Source organism: Mirounga leonina, unplaced genomic scaffold (assembly GCF_011800145.1).
Source record: "Mirounga leonina isolate KUSES-001 unplaced genomic scaffold, KU_Mleo_1.0 Mir_176, whole genome shotgun sequence".
NCBI lineage: Eukaryota > Metazoa > Chordata > Mammalia > Carnivora > Phocidae > Mirounga > Mirounga leonina.
The window spans coordinates 45,708,210-45,734,156 of NW_023270454.1; the positions used below are offsets into that span (position 1 = coordinate 45,708,210).

Here is a 25,947-nt window from a genome sequence, read left to right on the forward strand (position 1 = left end):
CCGATGCGGGGCTCGATCCCAGAACACTGGGATCATGACCTGAGCCCAAGGCAGACACTTAACCAAATGAGCCACCCAGGAACCCCAATATTAATCTATTGTGATCAAACAAGTAAAACTAATCAAAGGTGATAATCGAATAACAGTTGCCTTTACAAGAGAATGGTATTGACTGGAAAGGGCCATAAGGGAACCTTCTAGGGTTCTAGGAATGTTTTATCTCTTGATCTTTTTGTTGGTTCCATGGGTGTATAAATATGTAAAAATTCATCAGGTTGTTGATTAAGGTTTGTGCGCTTTACTGTTCATATGTTATACCTCTATAAAAATGTTAAAAAATAAAAAAATAACTCTATACTTATGGTTTAATAGAAAAACGATTTGTGGGAACTTTGTTGGAGATTTTTATCTTACAATAAGTATTTGTTTTTAAATTTTTTATAATTCTGAGTTTGATTGTAAATGTTTAAAAATTGACACTTTGGGTTAAAAGTGTAAAATATGTTGATAATTTATAACTCATTTATATCTTTTTAGGTTCTATCTCAACTTTGTTACTGAAGAAGTGGAAAATCCTGAAAAGTAAGTTGCCATATTTACTCTGAAATATTTATGAGGAATAAAATGTAACGTTAAACAATTGAAAAAGCAGACCTAAAGAAGGTCCTCAGTATGGGCTAATTAACTTTATCCTTATCCTCCTCCTTATCATCATTTTCTTAGGCAGATAAAATTTATTTGAATTTATTATAAATTAGATGTAAATAACTTTATTGTCTATTCCACATTCAACACTAAATTATCTGATAAGCTGAAAGTATAAAATAATAAAGTTATATTTTAAGTAATCCATTTCATAAAAGCCTATATACAACTTAACATGGACTTTCAGCTGCCTACAAATGTTCCATAAGACATGAACTCTAAAAATTGATTTTTTCTAATAATTCATGTGAGTTTTTTGGTAACTATTCAATTAAAGAGAATAATGCAATTAATGAACAGTTAGTTATGAAAGCTGAGAAGTAACTGCAGAATGCTATAAAAACTTGTAAATTTTAGTAGCTGGATGATTGCTTTTACTTTTTGTTCCTAGGTAATACTTTTGATGATTAGGTAATTTGATGATGACTTACATAATGTTCCTAAATTGAATTATTTTTAACTCAGGACTTATATAAGTGACTTTTGTGGTTTCCATAAAAACGTTTGACTTTATACAGGAAAGCAACATAATCTATGGGCAGAAGAGGGAAATTTTAAGAAATGCCATGTGAGATATGGACTGAATTATTAAGTAATTTAACTCATCTGGCATTCATTAAACATCTACCATGTTTCAACCAATGTGCTAGGAACTTCCTACATGATGAATAAAACTTGTATTTACGATTTTATGGTCTAGTCAGTTAGTCAAATATGTAAACAAATGAAAGTAACATAGTATGATGCCATAATAGATTATTTACTCAATTTGACAGAGAGTAAAGGAGGAAATACTTAACTCTGTCTAAGGAGATGTGCTTAATATGTAGAGTCTCAAATGATGAACAAGTACTTTTAGGTAAAAAAGAGTGAGAAAGAGTGAGAGTGAGAGAGAGAAGGAAAAAGGGAGAAAGACATCCAAGAAACAAAACATGTACAAAGGTGAGTCAGTATGAAATTGCCTAAGTATCAGAAAATAAGCTCAAGTGTTCACAATTCACATTAAGGTAGACAAAGAAATTCTGGCACTAAGTATATTGGGAGGGAGATAGTAAGCCACCCTTAGATCTGGCCATGTAGTAGGGTTGTCAGAATTTTGAACACGCAAACCAGCAATCGAGGTTAAAATGATGTTCATACTATCTGATTCAACTGTTATGCAAATAAATATGTAATTTAAACACGTGAAAAAGTTATTTTATTGAGAAATATGAGAAATTTATGACAGTACTTTCATATTTATAACTGGAATTGTGGTAGAGAACATACATTTACCAGGAACTAGTTTCTTCTAGCATTACTTTGAAATGATAAGCCACTTTGTGACTCTAAATCTATTGATTACAGAGATAAATAGGTTGCCCTGTTTTTACTGTTTTTGAGAATAGTGTGTAAGTGGTAACACAGAGCACATACTGCTCTTACTAGATTTATGTATGTAAAATATGTATTGAATTTCTATTGTATAAAAGAGATATCTATGGTTTACGTCTTTTAAGTCTAAAGACCCTTTAGAGAGCCCAGTTACTAAAATCTAGTATCAGAAATATTTCTTAGGGGCACCTGGGTGGCTCAGTTGGTTAAGCGACTGCCTTCGGCTCAGGTCATGATCCTGGAGTCCCGGGATCGAGTCCCGCATCGGGCTCCCTGCTCGGCAGGGAGTCTGCTTCTCCCTCTGACCCTCTCCCCTCTCGTGCTCTCTCTCTCAAATAAATAAATAAAAAAATCTTTAAAAAAAAAAGAAATATTTCTTAGGAAAAAAAAAAAAAGCAAGCTGTAGGTTTGTGGATAGGCCCTATAGTGTGACATTTGTTATATGGCGTATCAGTGGAATAGATACAGTTCAGATTCTCTTGTAATGGTGTTTAACAGTTTAAGTCTGGTTTTATTTGCTGTATATATAATCCTATTGTGTATATTAAGCAGATTTTGAAATTATTTATGCCATGATTACCCTGATCTGAATTTCTGATTCATTCTACTGGAAAAGTATGCCATTCAAGGATTTTCTGTCTCTCTCTTTCTTTCTTAATTTAAGGGTCTTAGTTTTACATGTTGATAATGTCCATGATTCAATATGTACAACTACTAAAGAACAGTTTTGTATTGATTTGGTGTTTTGTTGTTTTTGTTGCAAAGAAGTTTCCTCATCTCAAAAAAGTGAGAATAATTATAGCACTTACCTCATTGGGTGGTGGTAATGAGTTAATATGTATAAAGTGCCTATATTAGTGACTGTACTTTTTAATCTCTACATAATTGGTTGTTTTTACTGTAATTATATTCTGATTTTAAGAACAACATAAAGTGTTACTCATATTAGAGTATTTCCTCGGTTACAATATCCTAAGCCATTCTCTTTCTTCAGTATTTTTGAAAGAAATATGAAAAATTATTTCACACCATATTGAAGCCTGTTCCATAAACTTTCAGCGCTGAAATTGAATAGGCATTTTATGATCTCTCCTCTTCTTGTGTACAGATTTCATTTAATTTTTTATATTCAGAGAAAATTAGTATTTTAAAGGAAAAACATAAGATATAAGAGTTTCATAATAATTTAAAAGTAGCTGTCAAAACTGATTCAGACTGATTATTATCACTGGGTATGCCAGACGAAATATTTTCATTTTCTGGTAATCATGATTCTGCAAATGTCATTAAATATTTCTAAATACTTTTAATTTGATATTTTAAGGTCTTAAACTAAGGAACTTCTCAGGAGAGATTAAGTAAGAATCTATGGAATTTTAGGTCAAGATAATTAGTAACTGCTAAGACTTAAGTTGAAGAAAGAAACCTCTGGTACTTTTTTGTTCTGCTATACTAGGGTACTTAAGTATCCAATTTTTGCCTAAAAGATTCTGTGTAAAACTTAGGTAACATGTTTGTTTTCTCAAAATCAGGATGTGAGAAATCCACAAAATCCCCTTAATGGAAAGCAAAGACTAAATTTGTACTGTGTACTATCAACCAAAGAAATTCAGGGTTTTAAGCAACTTATTCAGTGTCTTAATTCTAAAAACAGCATTTCCCTATAACATTGACAACCAGTCCAGGTCTTTTAAAACTAAATCTTATTTTTTAAACACAAGGGACAATTTGGGAAATGTTTATGGTTGAACATAGAGAACAGATGGTAAAGTTATGTGAACCTCATCCAGATGTGTAATTTGTATTATTTTGTAGGTAGATACAGCTCCAAAATACCTTTAGTTACAAGGGAGAATAATTACAATGCCATCTCCTTTGTGACATGCCAAGATAAATGGGTTTCCCAATCAGTCACGGGTGCAGGTGTCCAGATGTGCTGCAACGTGTAACTTTCTGGCAGCTGGTGAAATGAATCATCGGCTGAACATACAACGCCTTTTACTATCCTCCTCCACCTAAGCAATAAAATTTTGCTAAAATTGTGACCTAATGGAAAGAGTGATCATTGATTTAGATCACTGAAAATAACAATGTGATTTAAAATATACAGAATGTAGAATAAGTTTTCATGATCACAATTGACTATCCTTTACATATAATTTAATTTCAGTGGAAATCTTTCAAATTACCTAATGTCACTCTAGGGAGTAATTTCGGCAGTGCTGTTACGAGCATGACTTATAGTACAGTTCCCTAAGTGTTAAAACAAGTGAGAGGTAAACTGGGAAATTAATGGAATCAAAATAACTAGCTCATGACTTCTTTCTTGTATTATGTCTCACTTTCTCTTTAAAGCTTGTAAAGCACTAATCCTAAAAATTGGGGTAAAATTCCTGCTCTATGATTACATTTATAATGCTAAAAATGTTCCCAGTGTCTTTTTAGAGTGTTTTCTTCTCTAAAGAGTAGTTTTGGATCTAAGGAAGTATCAATCCTTTAAGAGGCACTTAACATACTTACGTAAAATGACAGTAATTATTGTGGAAATTTTTGTAACATTTTGTAATTATCTATAGCATGGTGGCTGACTCCGTAAGAGTAAAAATAGTATTCTGAGGAGCAAGAATGTCCAAAGTTTGAACCATGAAGGTGATAGAATCCCAAAGAATATCTGAATTTTAAAGCGTCCCCCCATCAAATGAAATGCCTAGTAGTAGTAAGGAAGGCTAATGTGTACCTTTGTTTTTAAACACTGAAGTGTTTTTCTTCGCAAATAGAATGAGTTTTGCCTTATGATATTACTTGTGTGGAGACTATGCAATCTATCATTGTTCCCAAAGTTACACAGTGCAAAGAACATATCATTGAGATGTATAATGTTTGTAATCCTGCTCTTCGATTGATCAATCATGTCTTGTGTTGAGGAAAGCCAAGAAATGAATCACTTTACTTTGACCTTGGGGGTCTGAGATTAGTCGGTTTGTCTATTAGACTTGTTCCAGTGTTCTTCTCACTTCATTTATTCCCTCTGTCTTCAAGAGTTGGAAATAGTCGACTTGGTGGAAGTCAGTAAAGCTTGATATCATCAGTCATTTTTAAAGAACAGGCTATCAACATGGTCTGAATAATCAACTTTAATAGAAGGTTTAAATAATCAGAGTGTCATGTTTAATTAATACTTTGCCTGCTTCCAGTTAATATTAATTGATGCCTGAGAGTCATCACACCTTGTACCAACGATAACTTAGAAGAAGAGAAACTTGGCTTGGGGAAGATGCCCAAACACCTTTATTTAGGGCAGTGTGATCGATCACACTGGTTCATAAATGGTCCATAATCACGTTATTTGCATTCAGTTCAGATATTGCCATCTTAAATTCTTATGTGTTTCTATCCTTATTGATTAATATTAAGTCAGTGTAAAGGCATTTCTTAATAACATTATACTGTTTTATAAGGCCTGTTGCTTATAGGACATGTAAAACTGTTGACCTGGTTAAAAACACAGCAGAACAAACCAATCTGAAAATCTTGCCAGAATGTTCTATAGCTAAGTTGCATGACAGAACATTAAAGGTTGATTTGAGGTCTTTTATTTTGCATTTTGGCACTTTAAGGATGCAGTTTTCTATGAGAGACAAATCTTCATCTTTATATACTTTGTAGCTTTCTAACTTAACAGTTGCTGGAAAATAGCATATAATGTCTTGAGTATATATATGTGTAGATTACTGCACTATTATGAGTTGTGATTTTTTTTATTACAAAACAATGTTATCTGCATTCTTAGAATATTTCTAAAGTTTATTTGACAAATACTCAAGTGATATATGTTCTTAAGGAATGTAAACTAATTTCCACAGAAAATTAGCTCACTGCAAATAAATACATATAGAAAAATCTGGATTATTAAGCAGAATTAATTTGTAAAAGTATTTGCTGAATGAATTTCTTAAAAATGATGTCTCCTAATTGAGTTAACTTATAAAAAAATTTTAAAGATTTTATTTATTTATTTGAGAGAGAGATAGAGTGAGAGAGAGCACGAGCAGTGGGGGAGAGGGAGAAGCAGGCTCCCCGCTGAGCAGGGAGCCTGATGCAGGACTCTGTCCCAGGACCCTGGGATCATGACCCGAGCCAAAGGCAAACGCTTAATCGACTGAATCACCCAGGCGCCCCTAAAATTGAATTTATACCCAAGTTACAAAGATTACTTTGGCAAAATGAAGTATCTTTTTATTAATGACAATAAGGAATAGTTAGAATTATCTTAGTATGTGACAGTGCTTCTCTTCAATCATTGAAATAATTGATGTCTAAATTAAAACCATTCTATTTTGTGCATTTCTTCTGGAAATATAGGTAAAAAGTTTGGTGTATCCTTTTAAAAATATGTTTCAAAATATGTATATAATCATACTGGTTGAGCCACTGATATCACAGAGAAGAGATGGTTCTATGTTCAAAGAACAAGGTCACCAAGTTACTCTTCCTGCCTTTGCTTAGTCTAAAAACTTCTCAGTGATGGAACATGTGGTTGATGTACCCTGGGATCAAAATTCTTGCATTTCTTAGCTTCACATATGCATAAAAAATACATTTGGCTTAAACACAGTTTGTTCATGTAAAGTTGAAGTGTCAAATAAGTGGTGCAGAAATTATAGGATTATATTATAATATTTTATCAGGCAGTAATCGAAGAAGACAGATATTAATCCTTCAAGTGCTTTGTGGAAGCCATTTAGTTTAGTATTTTAGTTTTTTTTTTTTTAAAGATTTTATTTATTTATTTGAGACAGAGAGAATGAGAGACAGAGAGCATGAGAGGGAGGAGGGTCAGAGGGAGAAGCAGACTCCCTGCTGAGCAGGAAGCCCGATGCGGGACTCGATCCCAGGACTCCAGGATCATGACCTGAGCCGAAGGCAGTCGCCCAACCAACTGAGCCACCCAGGCGCCCTAGTTTTTTTTTTTTTTTTTTTTTTAAGGATTCTAACCCCATTAGGTGGCAAAAATTTGAAGGTCAATGCTTTTGACTGTTTTACATCCTTTCATATTACTTGTTGCTAAATTTTAATTTTAATTTTATTGAAGTTTATATTTTGAGTTTTGAATCGTGAACTAATGTTTTAGGTGAAGTACAAGTGGCTGATTTAAATTTACCCTATGTTTCTGTTTCCTTTAGTTGTTCATAAAATAAGAGACCAGAAATGGTATAATGAGTGGAATCAAAAAATTTCAGAATTAGGAGGGCTCTTGGACACTGTGTAATCAAGCTTTCCATCAGAGACATGAATCACCTCTATAATAGCTTTAAACAGATATAACTCATATAAAATAAAATGAGAAACTGACTATACCTATTGTGAACTGGGCTACCAATATTGTTTGCTTTCACATGTTGATTAGCAACCTGTTCATTTCTGTGACCATTTCAAACTTTGATAAATTGTTGGTGGGTAGCATAAAGAGGGTAGGGCAGACGTTTTGGCTGTAACAGATACAACCCAAATGAAAAATTAAATGACATACATCAGAGGTTACAGAGTTAGAATCCTTTTATCTGAAAGGAAATACCTTTTGCAATCAGATGTAAATGTCAGTCATTAGATTGTCTCCTGCTTTTGAGTTCACAGTTTAGTGACTCCCTATCCATGTTCTCATTTATGCAAATAAGCTACTTTTCTCTGTGCCTGGATTTGAATGTTAATGATTGTACCCAAAAAAGTAGCTCACAAATAAGTTTTACATTCTGGGTTATACTTGGTGAAAAACTTCTTAGACCACTGATATCTAGTCTGTGGTCTGCTGCTTGGCATTCATTCAGATTCAGTGTTGTTTAAGATTCTCACAAAAACAGAATAATATCCCATGTTGTTCTTTATGCACAGAGACGAGATGTATCCAGGCCATTATATTTACACTGGCCATACCCTGGCATAATTTTGATAATTTTGTTCTAGTCATGATCAAACATTGACTTAGCTTATCGATCTACTCAGGAAAATGAGTAACTTTTGAATTTGTATAGGCACAAGCTAAAACTGTATTACCAATGTAAACATCTAAAATGAAGCAAATGAAGTTGAGACTTCCCAGTGAAGAAAGATTTCCTTCACTTTTATGAACTGTGAAAATATTTACTTACTGAGTCTTTGGAAATAGCACTAGTTTAGGAAATCAAAATTCTAAGACTGTCTCCTCTTAAGTAGCTATTTGACCTTGGGCAGGCCTCTAAGTTGCTTCTGAATCTTTTTTTACCAGTTTTAAATAGAGGGTGTTAATCCCATATTAGAGTTCTCATGGGGTTGTGAGGATAAAATATGTGAAATTCAAAAATGTTAATGAGCTCGACAAGTAATATACAAACGGTTGCCATGTGCAACCCAAACCTATATTCTTGAAAGATTAGAATATTTCATAATTTTTGAAAAAAATTAGAGGATTAGCATAATTGTTTTATGAACAGGGGTGCCTTTTCTACACAAATGACCTATTAATCAGCTTGAAAAGTTGTTCTGCATCATCAGCAAAGTACCCAATTATTAGTAGATAAAAGGTTCAAAAGATGATGAGAACTGCTTTTTATTTAGTAGTCTCTAATCTCCCTTAGGTAGCAATATGCTCATGCATCATAATCAGGATACATTTCTCGGCAGATTTTTTTTTTCCTTCTAAACCAAATATTTGTATGCCCACACCCAGTACTGTCACCAGCACACTGGGGGCTGATGGTGCTGATATAATGGATGGACTATTTGTACTTCCTGTGCAGTCACTTATTTTTAGGTTTACTCTCTTACCGAGAAACTCCTTTATGAAATCTGACAAACAAGGGTTTGATCTGAGGGACTGGCATCATGTATTTACATTTTTATTCTTATTTCCAGAGAACACAAGTATTAGTTTACCCCCCAAATGTTTTTTTAATGATTTTTTGCCTAGCTGAAAAATGCATAGCCTTTATTAAAAATATAAACAGTATTTGCTATCTTAGTAATAGATGGATTACAAAGTAGCACTTCAGATTATTTTCAATAATATGATGTATATTTTTTCCATTCTTTTTTTTTAATGTGGGGCTCAAACTCATGACCCCAAGACCAAGAGTTGGAGGCTGTACCCACTGAGCCAGCCAGGTGCCCCTATTTCCATTCTTCAGTTGAGAAAGTTAAAGCTCATAGAAATGAAGTAATTTTTCATGGCTGTGTAACTAGTGAGAAGATTAGGATTATAATCCATGTTTGATATAGTGCGTGGACGGTTTGTTTTCAGAGCTTGTACTCTTTCCAGAAAAGTAGGATTTGCCAAGGTAGAAGAGAGAAGTCAAGCCATCTCAATGGGGGATGGGCATACACAAAGTCCTAGTTTCAAGGAATAATGTATAGATTGCTCTAGCTTCAGCAAAGGATTGTAAAGAAGAGTGGAAGGCAAAATGGTAGTAAGATGTGGGTGCTGATATGGGGTGGGCCTCCATTATAAGAATTTTGGACCTGAGCCAGTAGCCAATGCGATAGGGTGAGTGGGGGTGTGTTGCAAGTTTGGGGTATATATGACATGGTGTTTAGGGAAGATGTGCCTGACGGCAGGTTCAGTGGGTTTTCCTTTTGTGACATATGTACAGTTTAAAGAGAGTTTTAATCCACGAAGTCACATTTCAGGCTTCTTTTATACGTTTATTATCAATAAAAAGCAAATGTCTTTGAAAAGTTAATTGCCTTCTGGACCTGAACATTACTACAGTCAGACATGGTGACAAATAATGTGGCAGAAAACTCTGGCAAATAGCATCATAATGGTCACATTGTCCCAGCTCAAAGATAGGAACTAAACTGCTTAGAGAAAATGAATGAGTCAACCTGGTGTTTACATACTCTCTTAAAAAAGAGAGTTGTCCTTTTTTTTTTTAATGAAAAAGATGGAATAATTTATTCTCTATGCCAGAGGAAGAGCAAATGAGATCAATTTAAATGAGAAGCAAGTTCGTTTTAAGATAAAATTATATTCAAAAGTATTGAAACAAGAGAAATCTCAAAATAGAGATAAAAGAAATGATCATTTAGCCATGATTCTTTAGATACTCAGGTGGAAAAATGAGGCAGACCATTGCTTAAGCTTGCTTCTAATTCTATAATATTTTGGTTCTATTTTTAGGTTAGTGAATATATGGGAACCAATGCAGGGAATCACTTACTGCACCACAGGTCTATGTTACTGGACAGAGGTGTCACATGCTAGGAGGATAAAGGAAACCCTTGCTTAAATTGTAAGGTCAAATAGAATCCTGAGTCAAAGTTTGGAAATATTTCAAATAAGATGTGTCAATGATCTGGCTTTCAAACATTTGGTATTCTAGGAAAGGGCGAGTTAAGGAGGGGATGGAGACAGCAATGCCAGTACAGGGGAAGATTTGGGCTGGAAAGCAGCGGGTACACCAAGCACAGTGAGACTCACATTGGTGTTGTGGAAAGAGCTCTGTACCTGGAGTTACGTGACTAAGAACTTCCAGTTCTGGAAACATGTAATTCTGTGACCATAGCTATATCCTAGATCTTCAGATGGGATGGAATGGTAGAGTATCAAATTCTGAGTTTCCTTTCAACTCTAGTATGTTCTATGGTTCTTACAGATGACATGGAAGTACCTCGTTTGACATGAAGATATCATTTGGGAATATGGCCAACGGTGAGAAACGTAGGCAGGATGGGCGCCTGGGTGGCTCAGTTGGTTAAGCGACTGCCTTCGGCTCAGGTCATGATCCTGGAGTCCCTGGATCGAGTCCCGCATCGGGCTCCCTGCTCGGCAGGGAGCCTGCTTCTGCCTCTGACCCTCCCCCCTCTCATGTGCTCTCTCTCTCTCTCATTCTCTCTGTCTCAAATAAATAAATAAAATCTTTAAAAAAAAAAAAAGAAAGAAACGTAGGCAGGAGATCTGTCTCAGGAAGAAAAACAGACCCAGAGAAAGGGATGTTGCAGCCAGTTTCTAGATATCACGATGACTGGGAGATTAGGTAGGACTAAAACTTTATGAGTTATTTCAGGAAATGATAAGAAGTCTGAATGGACAGATGGGGAGGGGGGAAACAAAGCCAGAGTGATACCCTACCACATGGGAACTTAATTATTAGATCTGAAGATCTAGGATTAGATCCAAGCTGTGGAATCTAATTCAGTGGGGTCGCCTGAAGTACAGGATCCTGTGATATGTGGAGTGCACCAGGAGGGATAGGCAGGTGTTAATGCACTTGTTGGGGAGATTGGTAACGTGTGTGATGATGAATCCTGGATTCTGTTTACCATTTTTATCACATGTGCCTATAGAAGGTATAAAATAGTCTATTAACTTCTGTGGTGCAGGATTTTTTTTTTTTTTTAAGATTTTATTTATTTGACGGAGAGAGAGATAGCGAGAGCAGGAACACAAGCAGGGTGAGTGGGAGAGGGAGAAGCAGGCTTCCCGCAGAGCAGGGAGCCCGATGCGGGGCTCGATCCCATGACCCTGATCATGACCTGACCGGAAATCAAGAGTTGGATGCTTAACCGACTGAGCCATCAAGGCACACCCCCCTTCTCTCTCTTTTCAAGTTAGATATGTGGAACAGATAGGGAGAGCTATCTGTGACAAAAGCTTAATAATAATCAATACTAATGCATATTAGTTGAGAATGCAGTGATTAAACACCATGGCCACTGTTTTATATGGTAAGATCTACAATATTATATGGAAGATAGTTTATGAAATTAAGTCTATGGCATAGCACTCAAATATTTCATAATATGTTAAACTAAAGTTTATGACAGTCATATAACACAAAATAAGAGAGACTAAAGACCATAATGCATGACTTTGTAAGCAGAGTTATTTCTAGAGGCTGGTTGGTTGCCCAACACAGAGCTTTTTGTAGGCATCTCATGTCCCACCTCCTCCAAAGCGTCTCTCCTCTTGGCCTTTCATGATGTCATTTTTTCCTTTCTTCCTGACATTCTACTGTCATGGTCATTCTCTTAGGGAATAGATAGCAAAGGGTGTGATAATGTCTCTAAATTTCTAAATTCTTTCAGTTTTCATGTTACCCGTGTGTACAAATAGTTCTCCACCCATTCACCTTCTTCCATTCACACATTGGCATGTCTGGCCTAGTTTATTAGACTAACTACCTATTACAAATAAAAAACACAGTGGACTTGACCTTGAGAAAATATGTCACAAAAGTCTGAGATTTTTGAGTTGGGAAGGAAGTAGCCATCAAATTTTCTATCCCTTTCATTGTAAAGATAAAGAATTGAAGCCAGAGAGATGGATTAATTTGTCTATATTTACATTTGTTTATATTTAAAATAACTGATCCCTTTCTAGTCCTCTTTTCAAACACTTAGCGTTGTTGAATACAAATCTAAAAGTGATGGATATGGCAAGATTTTAGCCGCAAAATTAGCTGGGGGGAAGATTGTAATCATGAGGAGTGACTGTATGTTATTTGAGAATGGAACTTTTAAAAATGTATAAAAGCATTAACATTTGCCTGCATTCGACTTTCTAAAGCTGTTTTTCAAACACATAATGAAAGGGGTCCTAGGCTAGCTGAATTAAATAATCTATTTCAGGTTGTTTACTGAAGGTCATTTGGTTACACGATTAAAACAGAAACTTTATGACTAGGAAATGCTGAAATGCTAGGATATTGTAAGGAAATAGTTGCTTTTTATTTCCTCTAAGATTTTTACTGACACACTGATTCTCAAAATAGTTCTGATATCTCTTTGGGGGGGCAATATTTAATTTTTCTGTATTGATATTATCAAACAATCAAGATCTCACTTGCCATATTCTGGCCTGGGGCAAGCAAAAGAGAAATTGACATAGAAGACATGATTAATTTTGTTTTGAGCCAGAAAATGACGAAAGACATGAGTGAGATAGATTGCAAGGGGAGGTCATGCTAATAAACTACTGATCTGTAGCTGCTCAGGGTCTGGTGGAAAAAAGGGTAAATGTGTTTTAAATGTATGTAAGTGTTTTGCTATTTGATCCTCTTCATGCCATGGCCTCTGGCCAAGGAGAGGCGATCAGTGGCAAATGCTGGAAGAAGACAATGGCCAGTTGAACTCAGCGATGTCCCTCTCTGGTAACACGGAGCCCTTTGTCTTTTTGTTGAGCCACAACCTGAACGCTGAACTGCAGTGAGGGAGACAGCTTCAGCCTGGGTATGGAGGTGCTTTTCAACCTTCAAGTTTCTGATGCAAGTCCTATTCTCCAAAAGACAGGGCTCCTTCTGCTCCTGTTGTTGCCATTTCTGTTTTCTTTTTTTTTAAGATTTTTTATTTATTCATTTGAGAGAGAGTAAGAGAGAGTACACAAGCTGGAGGGGAGAGACAGAGGGAGAAGCAGACTCCCCGCTGAGCAGGGAGCCCAATGCAGGGCTGGATCCCAGGACCCTGAGATCATGATCTGACCCAAAGGCAGATGCTTAACCGACTGAACCACCCAGGCGCCGTGTTGTTGCCATTTCTAAGGCATCTCCCTGCAGACTTCCCTCACCTCTGAGACCGGCCTTCCCAGCTCCATAGCTCAGATCAGAGGCACCCGGGAGTGCAAGACATCCTGACGATCTCGTTCTCCTATTTCTCCTAAAAGACACATCTTGTTTATGCCATTTTTAAGTGGCTAGGATGCAAATTTCCACCTAGCAGTTATGGTCAAATGATCCATTTAATCAAGTTCTAGAAAGGAAAACTTCTATGTTTTCTAGACCCTGCTAGAAAAAGTAACAGTAAAACTTTATGATTTTCATAGTATTTTCATTAACAGTAGGGGGTCTTTCCCTCTTTTATTTTAGTAATAGTAGTAGTCAAATTTTAAAATACCAAAAACTATGTAGAAGAAAATTAAAATCACCTGTTATCTCATAATCACATCACATAGAAGTCCTGTTACTATTTTGATGTTTCGCTTTTTTCCCCGTGTGTAATGTGCCTGTGTTTGTGCTTTGCTCATATGTATTGCATTATATTACTTGAGCTAAATGTACGTATGCATTTTTCATTGTCACTTTGGCATTACATTATAGATCTACTTGTTTATGTGTTGTCTGTTTCCCCTATGAGGGCCTGGGCCTCCTTCTGTGTCATTCATTGCTCTATCCCCAGCAGCTCAAAGGCACCCATGAAGTCTGTCCTGCCATCCAGATTTGTCGTATCTTAAGCTCAGCTCTAGCGCTTTTTATTCATCTAGATCTATCCTGCTTTTTTCACTTAACATCATTTCATTAGATTTTCCTGGATCTTGTGGATCTTAGCAACACCGTTTGTAATAGTGATACAGTATTTCACTGGGTAGGGATACCAGCATTTACTCATTTTTCTGTTAGGCATTGAAAATGTTTCCAGTTTCTTTTAGTGTGATAATGCTGTGTTATACATTTAATCGATAAATCTTTGTACATATTCTATTATTTTCTTAGGAAGATTGCTGGAAGAGAATTAACCATGTCAAAGGCAATAAACTTTTAAAAAGTCTCTCTTTGTATTACCAAGATGCTTTCCAAAGCATGTACATTGGTTTCCTCACTCAGTAGTAGCAATACTTAAGAATACTTAATCAGCATTGAGTGTCATTATTTACAAAAATCTTTGTTAATTGAAAAGCAAAAATTATACCTCATTGTTTTACATTGCATTGTTAAAATCACATATGAGGCTTAATACTTTCTCCATGTTTAATAGCTATATGTGGTTGACATTTTGGAGCACGAATATTTGTGATTCAACACAATTCTTTGTATATTATGGGTACTAATTCTTTATTATATAGATTGCCAAATTCTATCACAGTTTTTCATGTAACTAAATTTTCTTTATGATTTAGCTCATAGAACTTTGAATTTATATATCATAATTTAATTAAATATTTAAGTGTGCTATATTTAAATGTAAGTTTTAAAAATATTTCTGTGTATTGCTTTTCTATCATAAATCTTTTTACATCCCTAGATCATTTAAATATCACTCATATTTTCTGTTTGTTTATTTGTTCCTGATTTCTTTTTGACATTAAGCTTTTTCATTTATGTGGAATGAATTTCTTTTAGCATGATATAATGTAGGCTTTTGATTCCCCCCCAACTTTTCAATATCCCAGCATTTGTTGAACAGTCATATTACCCCCTAGTTTACAATATTTACTTACTTAGTTTATAACACTAACTCATAAATTATGACAGTTGTTATATATTGTCTTTATGTTATATACTAAGTTGTATTTTGAGGTAATTTATTCTGCTCGACTTATCTTTCTATTGATACATCAGCCAATTACTATATAATTTTTATTGAAAGTTTTAATACTCTTTCTTATCTGGACAGAAAGATTGCCTTACTTATTACTTTTTCTCTCTGAATAAATAAATAGTATAACATATTTGGAGGGAGGCAGTTTCTACTCTTGGCTTTTCATGAATAGGAAGAAAAACTGTATAATGCTTTGAAATTTAACACTCATAGTTTTTCAAATTATCTTGGTAGTATTATCTTACAGTAGAATCTGCCCTATATAAAGATATATTCTACATGTATGGCTAAACCCTTTATAGTCCATACATTTCCTTTCCTGTATCCTACAGTTAGTTATTAACTTGTTTTCTTCTCTTTCTTCTTTTACATTTTGAAAATACTAATTAAAGTAACCTATAAGGTAACTCTCATTGATATTAGTCTCACTCTTTTCCCCTTTTTGCCTTTCTTTTTTAATCCCTGAACTCTTTTTTTTTTTTTTAAGATTTTATTTATTTATTTGAGAGAGAGAGAATGAGAGAGAGCAAGCACATGAGAGGGGGGAGGGTCAGAGGGAGAAGCAGACTCCCTGCCGAGCGGGGAGCCCGATGCAGGACTCGATCCCGGGACTCCAGGATCATGACCTGAGCCGAAGGCAGTCGCTTAACCAACTGAGCCACCCAGGCACCCTGTCTATTTATACTGGTTTTACCAAACATCTTAAAGTACCTTAATTAATGAAACTCTGTACTGCCAGTGAGTCTAAGACAAACCATCATTTTATGTACTGTTAAAATACTTTCAATTAAATTATGGCACTTCATATAACACACCATCCACCTAACAAAAAAAAAATTTTTTTAAGATTTTATTTATTTATTTGAGAGAGAGAGAATGAGAGACAGAGAGCATGAGAGGGAGGAGGGTCAGAGGGAGAAGCAGACCCCCCGCCGAGCAGGGAGCCCGATGCGGGACTCGATCCCGGGGCTCCAGGATCATGACCCGAGCCGAAGGCAGTCGCTTAACCGACTGAGCCACCCAGGCGCCCAATCCCTGAACTCTTCTAACGGAGCACCTTTTATAATGATTTCCTGTTTCCCAGAATATTTTTTTAACAAAACACCAAATGCCAAAATATTAATGAAAATATCAATGGAAACATGCAAAAATATTTCCTTATGATCCTTATAATGGTTGAAACTGCCCTTTAAGGGATCAAACATAAATGAAGTTAATTATTTTATATATATATTTATACATTATATATACTATATTATATCATATTATACTTGAACCAGTTGAATTTATATTCCTGATAAAAAATCCTTTACCATGTACGTTATAAACATGGTAATAAACACAGTTCCTAAGCCAACATACGTTAGAAAGAATAAGATACTATTTTTTCCTTGACACCTTTCTTATATATGAACCGAGTATCTGGTGGAAAATACTCGAGTCACATTTTTATACATCGTTTAGGTGTTTACTCCTTTTTTTTTTTACAGAATGAGACTGGCAATGTTGGAATATTTCATTACTAGCCTCTGTTTTCTTATGGTGGTTCCATTCACTTGGTATATTCTAAATTTATGCGTAAAATTCAACACAAAACCACAACTGCGCTGCTCTCTCAAATCTAACAGTCAGTCAGGAAGCGCAGGGTTTCGAGCAGGACTGCGAGCGGGCTGCGCAGCGTATTTGGAAAGAGTCTTCCTCGAGCCCCTCGCTTCCTCGCCGACAGTAGGTTCAGTCTGCCGTCCGTTCCCATTGGCTGCTTCGTCTCGACCGCGAGGTCGGATCCCGCCCACGGGTCGAGCACCCTGTTTGTTTGTTCTGCTGGGACCGCGCTGGTGGCTGCCGGCCGGTCGCGCCGCGCTGTGTGTGTGTTTTATGGGGAAGTGTTCGTGTGTGGTTGCTGTGTTTGATATTAAATCTGAGATGAACTTCAGGAGGTTTCCTGCTTTTTATTAAAAATGATTTTGGCGAGGGGCTGCGTTACCCTGTTCATAAATCAGGTGTTCTCAGAGATTTAATCATTTAGAGTTCTCATGAGGATTTGGTGGAATAAACATTTCTTTTCTCGGTTAAAGCTGCCTCTTAACTTTTTTTTTTTTTTTTCCTTTTTCCTCTTCACAGCTTCCCTTTATTTGTTTTTTAAAAGTCTTCTTTTGGAAGGTTTGTGCAGATGTGTCTCATGGCTGTGAAAACAATGTAAAAGAAAGTCGAAACGATAGCTTCGTTTGGTTGAAGTAATTTATATTTGGTAACTTTTATGAGTCCTCCCATCACTATTGCAAACAAGTTTCTATTTTAAAAATTTCTTAAATCCCGTGTTATGTCTTCCAAATTAGTCCTCTTCTCTCCCTATTTTAATGAACCACATGTCCTAGAAATAAAAGATTGATAAAAAGAAAAAAAAACAAAAACAAAAAACCAGAAGCCAAGGAGGCCGGGAACTCTTTCCATATGTGGTTACAAGATACATGAAAAGCAGAGGTATCTTTGAGGGTAACAGAGAGTCCTGTCAACTCCTCTCAAAAATGTTTGTGCTACAGATTTAAAGGAAACACTTTGAGGGCACTTTATAATGCTCAGTGAATGGCCTTAAGTTCTTTGTAAAATTTGGCCAGTATGAATAGATGGAAATGATAAATGATAATATGACTACAAATGTCCTCCTAAAATTCAGATGATTTTTAAAAAATATATTTGCAATAAAGTTTTGATAAAAGCTGAGGCATAAAATATAGTGACTTGCAAAGACATTTCTGCTGTGAGTATAAAATGGTCTTGTAATGTGGCCTTCCAGAGGTCTGACCTGATCTACCGATGATACCATTTTAGAATCTGGAAGAGTGGACAGCCACTTTTCCTTTAAGTGATCTTTAGTAATGATCAATTTTTTTCAGCCAGGATGATACTTTGAAGTTGTAATGATAGAAGGTGCTTTGATGTGCTGGTATTCCTGGCTGAGGATAGAATCGTAATCTCCAGAGCCCAGGAGAAGAGATTGTAAGGTTAGCATCCTATTCCTTCCTCCGAACGACAGAACAAGGCAATGGCAGGCATTTCCTTAGAATGCTCTGGTACATGAGCAAGTGCTCCACTGAGTTTTTAAAGTATTCTGTTGAACAATCTTTATGGATTAGCTCTATTTGCTAAAATGGTTGAATAATAAACTTTCAGATAAAATAGACTTTAGACTCTATTCATTCAATACCCTTTTTAATTTAATTTTTAAAATTTATTTATTTTCATTTATTTATTTTTAAAAGATTTTATTTATTTATTTGACACAGAGAGAGATAGCGAGAGCAGGAACACATGCAGGGGGAGTGGGAGAGGGAGAAGCAGGCTTGCCGCTGAGCAGGGAGCCCGATGCCGGCGCTTGATACCAGGACCCTGACACATCAGTGGGGTGTCAGCAGAACAAAGCCGAAGGCAGACCCTTAACGACTGAGCCACCCAGGCGCCCCAATACCCTTTTTTAAAAAAGATTTATTTACTTATTTGAGAGAGAGAAAGAGAGAGCACGCACACACGTGTAAGTCTGCGTGTGTGTGAGTCATGGGTGGAGCAGAGGGAGAGAATCTCAAGAAGACTTCCCGCTGAGCACGGAGACTGACTTGGAGCTCAGTCTCAGGACCCATGAGATCATGACCTGAACCGAGACCAAGAGTCCGAGGCTCAACTGACTGAGCCACCCAGGTGCCCCAATTCAATACCCCTTTTAGCTGATAAGGAAGTTTAAACTTAGAGAGATCCAGTGACCTCCTTGAGTCCCTGCAAGTGACTGGAATGTGAGTAGACCCAGCCTTCGGACTGGGGTCCAGAATATTTTTCAAAACTCTATGAACTAACACTACATCTAAAACTAATGATGTAATGTATGGGGATTAACATAAGAATAAAAAAAAAAGAGTTCCTCAAATCAGTGAGGTCATATAATAAAAAAACAAAACAAAACAAAACAAAAAACTCTATGAACTTAAGACAAAATCGGAGAAAAGATGTTGCGAAAAGACAATTTACAATTGGGATGGTATATATATATACACACACACACACACACACACACACACATATACCAATATTTATATTGGTTGTAGGATTTGGGGAATGGGGCTGAGAGGAAGTATGAAGGAGAGGGGGAATTAAAAGGTGGGCGAATGTGAGGACTGCTTCTATTTTCCTAGTCCCTCAGCCACTGTACGGTGTATCTGACTTGAGACAATTATTCCTAGAGCGAGGTTTGCCTATGAATCCTTGTAGCCTAAGAAAGGGCATTAATAATTATAAACTATAGCACAAAAGCTTATTGTTCAGAGGGTTTAACTTTTGAGCCAAAAGGGGTAAGATCACAAAATTTCCATTTCTGCTGTGAGTATGAATCTCTGTGAATGGACAGCCTGCAGAGAGGAGAGGGACAGCTTGCAGGAGGTTCTGCTATTCTCTGGGCCTTTGTGACCTTTTCGGGGAGCTGTGAACTGTTCCAATCAGGAATCTGCATCATCACTTTCTTGACAGTGACGTTATCACCTCTCTCAACCGGCAAGGTACTTGGCCCATCAACTCTATGTCTTCTCATCATTGCCTTTCTCTACTGGTTCATCAGCCTGCTGTGTCATGTTCTCTGTGGTCCTGCCATATGGATTTACCACTTACTGAAGCCAGGCCATAGCTCTTGGCTCGTCTATCAACTTTGTACCTTTCCTACTAAGAATGACCCTATAAATAGGGAGTATAAATAGGGACTTGTTGCAGTAAAAAACATTATTTTCAACTTTATAGGGTCAAATATATACATACATACCTGTATAATCATTCATATATGGAACAAATTCATGTGTTTTCAAAACTGTACTTTAGGAAGCCAGTATTGGGTCCAAAAAATAATATGAAGACGTAATTCATCATGTAGAATGTAGAGCAGTGATTTTGAAACTATTCAAAAGCCTCACTTGTGTGGCAGAATATCAATGCATAAAACAAATAAGAGAGGACGGATTTGGTTGAAGTGCATGAGAACAGGATGGTCTGTAATCTTGCCAATTGTCCAGTTTCTGTTCTGATTCCCAGAGCACCCAACTGGGAAGTCACTTATCTATATGACCACCAGATATCAAAGTAAAATTATTACTAATAATTAGATTTGTCGTTGTTGGTCAGAAATGTCGAAGGCAATTTTTGGTGGTAGGAGCAGTAGTTTATTCATCATGGCTGAACGTCTCCATGTTTACCTGTTCCATTTCTTATCATGTGGCTGATCAGAAATGTGCCTGGACCTGATTTATGCATGTGTAGTAGGAGAAATGTTATCTGTTCCTTCCAAGATAGTGCTTATGGCCTGAGGGAATTTTGACTCTAATTCTCATTTACTATGCCAGAGTGGGTATATTTATTTTATGTGGCTTTGTTCTTGGCATAAAAGTATATTTATGTAACATTGCATTGTGTATTATTATATGTCCTTGGTCAAAACAAGAAGCGATTGTGCTTTGATCTTTGTTGGATTGGTGGCAATTGTTAGAAGTGCAGGAGATTTTATATTTTAAAGTGGCAAACAAGGGGATCTATCTTTGCTCTGTTTCTGGGAAGTTTGAATAATGACTAATTTTTACTATTCTCAGATGTGAATGTTTTCATTTGGCTTTTGTAATTTGGGACATTGTTTTAAGAATTTTATATCATATACTAATCTCTTATAAAACAATAAATACAGGATAAAATTTAATGAGGACCCATTTCAACTCTTACATAAACTAATTAATTGAGATCTTGATATAATGAGGCCTTTTATTCTTTTGTTAGTTAGGATAATGCTGATGGCTACAGCAGACAAACTGCAAGTTTTCAATGGCTTTAAACAGTCAAAAATTTAATTTTTAAATCATGTAACAGTCCCGTGTTGGTGTCCCTGGCTAACTGGTGGGCCCTCCTCCGCATGTTGATTCTGTGACCTAGATTCCTTCCATAGAGTGGCTTTGCTACTCGATAGATCCTCAGCAACTAGCTCTCAGTTAGGCAAAGGGGTTGACAGGCTCTCAGTTAGGCAAAGGGGTTGACAGGCGGCCCACTTCTTATCCACCTGGGCCTTTAACTGCCACATCAGTTGACATCAAGGGTAAGTCACCTTCTCACCTAAATACAAGAGAGTCTGGCAAATGTGGCCTATGTGAGTAGCTCTTCTCAGGAACAGTTTATACCGTGGAAAGAGGTACATAAAGGTGTGGTAGGTAGTTAATGTTTCAGCGGTATGTCTGAATTTTAGGGACTCTGTTTCAAAGAATGGCTCACTGAGATGTTGCATTATTGTAGTGTACATCAGGCCGAGTCCTGAGGAAAATAATGAAATTTTAAAAGGCATATGGTAAAAACAGTGTAACAAAAATAAGAATTGAACATTGGTGTGAAATTTATTGTTATTAAAATATTTTATCTTTCCAGTTATTTAATGGCTAACATTTATTGGAAACCAATAATGTTTTTGTACGTTCAAAATTGCCTACTAATATCTTTATGTTTACCCATGATAAATATGAATAATTGTAATATATCTGGAAGACATACTCTAAATCTCTAGAACATGAGAAAAAGTGAGATGTAGCCCATGTTATTTTTTTTGAATGAAATTGAAGCAAATGAAAATTTACTTTCAAGCTTAATTTTATTTAGTGATGAATTTATTTTAATAGGATAAAAAATAAGTATTTTTCGGGATTAAATGCTTATACTAATGCTTCTGATTGCTTCTCACGCTATGTTTCTGAATTGTAAGTGTCCATCTTAGTTCTTTGTTCTCTTTGGTGTTGCCGTACCTACTTCCCTCCTTACATTTTCTCATGAAACTCCTTCAGCCCTGCAGTCTTTTAATCTGTGTCTGTTCATTTCTTACATCTCTCTACAGGTCTCTCTGTCTTCTCTTTCTGTTTATGGACTTCTTCATCTGTGGACAATGGAGAATGGTGAGATTTAGATTAGACATCAGCGGTATTGAAATTTAAAATGTTTCAGTGGAAACATCCATAGCCTTGCGGTGATCCTGAGGAGCAGAGGGCGGGTGTTTAATGCCTGAAATCAGTGGGATCACTGTGTACCTTTATGTGACAATCTGCTGGTCACATCTCTGTGTTCATCCTTGGCCCAGAAATTGTCATTAAGTCAGAACTGAACATGATTCTTCTTCTTGCTACATTTTTTTTTTCTTTTAGTGACAGCCCCATATTTCCCTCAACTACTTGCTATGTCTCCTCAAGTACTTTTCTTTTATGTTATTAGCAGCCCAATTCCCACTCACCATGGATAACTAGAGATATAGTGATAGCACTAAATGACAATGAGGCAAAAATCACTGAAAACGCATAAAGGAATCTGTGATTCCAGCCATCTGTAATCTAATTGTTTCAAGTCTGGAAAACTGTCAAAAACACTTATTTGTAATTCAATCCCTGCTCGAAATGTCAGAAATGACATAGCCAGATAGGATGATTCTGTGCCTAGGGCTCTCTAGAGCGTTTGGTGTGAGCAAGAGTCAGGGAAAGTATGCAAAAATGTATGGAAAAAAAAAATCACGTGAATGAAAAATATAGATTGATTTTCTTTAAGATATACCATTACTTATGTTTTTGTCTATAACACATGACTGAAGTTTGAGAAGTGAGCTAAAATTAACAGCAGTGTATAAACAGAGTGATTCAGCAAAAATTAATTAATTAATTGATTGGTGGATACAAAAGAGAGAAATAAAAGAGGTGCTTGAGTCATTTCTGTGTCAGGGCTATAGAAAAGCTTTCAAGGTCTTTATAGGGTAATTAAAAAGAAAATGTGAAACAAGATGATTCTAAAATAGAAACTTGGAATCAAGAGGTACTTAATATAATTTTAAATGTCTTGAGATGAATCACAGTTACATTTTCAATGATATATGAATAAATAGTGCCTAGTTTATTAATAGAATTGCAAAATATTTTGCAAGTTGTTTTACTTTTTTTTTTGCATCTCACATATTAAGAAGTTTACCATTTTCTTGCACTTCTTAAGCCCTCCTTCCCCTGCTCCGTTCTCCTGAATGTCACATACATGTGTTAAAATATTAATGATTTTAATTTTTTAATTTTTTTTTAAAGATTTTATTTTTATTTATTTGACAGAGAGAGACACAGCGAGAGAGGGAACACAAATGGGGAGTGGGAGAGGGAGAAGCAGACTCCCTGCCGAGCAGGGAGCCCGATGTGGGACTCGATCCCGGGACTCCAGGATCATGACCCGAGCCGAAGGCAGTCGCTTAACCAACTGAGCCACCCAGGCGCCCCAATGATTTTTAAATAGAAAGTGTGAAGCATCAGTTACTTCCCTTAGAAAATTCTTGAACATAAAAGAGCAGGCTTTACATAACTGACTGTCATCATGCCCAGTCCCCTGGCTCAAAGACAACTTTAGATGCTCCAGGATCAATGAGTTCTGTGGTCCCCATTGTGTATGCAACACTTGGGATTGTGTGGGAATTATTTTGGTTCACACAAATCTCGGAAAATTTGGATCAAGTTATAAAACAATTTTAGGAATATTCTAAATTCAAGTGATGAATACATGGCTCATATGGTTTGAAAATCAGAAATCTCTGTAACCTTCAGGTGTCCTCAAATCTCTGGCGAATCAAGCGAGGTTGACTCATTCTGTGTTTGCAGCAAGAGTCTTTCTAGCCAATATAAAACATTGGAAACAATGGTCATTTCTGATGTTTTATTATACAGTTGCAAAGCATATTGAAAAATGCATCCCATGCTGCATTATTTGCAAGTTTATTTGTGATGACTGTTTGGTGCACAGAGAAAATACACTTGGTATAAAACGTGTCACATTGTTACATCCAGCCTTCGGGTATTTGGATTACTTATACAAAATAAAACACATGTTTGTCAGCTCATAAGAATCCTAGGGACCTTGTCCATGGAGTTAAAGCAGGCACAAGGGAACCATGGTATCATGACAGGATATATGGTGAATGTGGAATCTGGAAGATGTAGGCTCAAGTTTCAGCCCTCCCACTTATTCTTGTGACCTTGGCCACATCACTTAACTTTCTGAGCGTTGGTTCCCTTATTTGAAAATGGTGGGAACAATTTCAGCAACCTCTTGCCTCATTTGGTTGTTGTGAATTTTGCTTGTTATCCGTTTACACTCTCATTCCACAAAGGATTTGGAATGGCATGTGCATATTTGAAGATAAAGTGTATTTGTCAGTGCTTTGTAAATTATACAAATATAAGCTACCGGCCATTACTTTTGGGACCATTTGGATACCTGGGGAGGTCTATTCCTTGGAATGAAGTGCTTTTAAGCAGATGTTGCAGAGACTTCCATTTAATAATTTCAAAGAAAGCAAATATTTATCCATGTGTGACATAGACAGGTTATAGGTACCAATTTAAAGTAAACCCAGAGGAAAAGAAGACTATCCAAGACCTTTTGATTGAAAACTAAGTGCAGCTAATACAATTATTGGATTCTCACATACTTAATGGCCTTTAATTGAAAAGACTTTGTATAATGACTAGAGGTCTTAAGGATTAAGTAACTCTTTTCAGTACATTTGTATTTTGTTAATCATAGTAGACATGCACGGACATTCAAAAAAGAGAACTCATAGGTGTGAGTCATTTTTATTCAGCTTAAAGACAATGCTTTTGTTGCACTTAGAATTGGAGGGTACCTCCAATAACACAGAGGCTTTGAAATATCAGTGGTCTACTAGTCCCTTTAATTCATTTTATTATCACGTGCCATTTGCCTTAATCTTGAGTTACTAACCGTGCTTATCTGTCCTCTGCATCTAAAGCCTCCAGAAAGATTGCTCTGGCATGGCCTAATAGCTTTTATCAGCTCACCCAGTGGCTCTTAAGCCTTGATGCTTGAAACCCAGGAGTTAACCACATGGTGCCAAGCCCTTCTGAACATGTCAACTGCTTTCCTCGGTAATTGATTGCTGTTTAAGCCAAGGCAGCCACAAACTCTTCTCCTCCTTCCCTTTGTCAAAGTGAAATGGAACCTGAGGACAGAAGATAGTGGCTCTTTTGCCATACCCCCTCCAATTCTCATGGCTTAATTTACTTAGAGAGAAATTCCTGGGCATGTTATGAATTGCAACAAGGTTGGACCCTTTCTCACTTTTGTCTTGTATTTTAAGCTCCTTTGATTTTTCCCTCTAGTATCTATATAGTATATCTGGATGAGAGTAAAATTGTTAGTAATCTATATGTTTCAGCTTCTCTGACAAACATGCTCGCTTTTCCTCCTTCCTGCAAAAATTGTTTAGGGAAATTTATTAAGTGAGCTTCCGTTGTCCTTTAAATCTAAAAAAATACAAACCCCATTTTCTAAAAATCGAAACTTTTGAAAACATTCACTTGACATTACGGTTCATGTTACACAGAAAAATTATAAAAATCATGGAATAACTCTCTTCCCGACCTTTATAGTAAATAAAACTGCATTTTCAGTGACTACATGAGAAATACAATCTTGATAAGAGCTTTGCAATAAACATATTCAACAATTATGATTTCTCTGAAAATGAAGAGTTAAAAGATTGAGGATCCA

General features: G+C 36.2%; 1 protein-coding gene across 1 annotated transcript in view; it reads left to right on the top strand.

Moving 5' to 3' along the window:
* Nucleotides 1–25,947, top strand: part of SLC7A11 (solute carrier family 7 member 11) — a 76,163-nt gene that overhangs the window by 28,249 nt on the left and 21,967 nt on the right. The window contains exon 6 of the mRNA XM_035023060.1: nucleotides 538–582. Coding sequence (XP_034878951.1) covers nucleotides 538–582 — 45 coding nt within the window. The remainder of the gene's footprint in view (nucleotides 1–537; nucleotides 583–25,947) is intronic.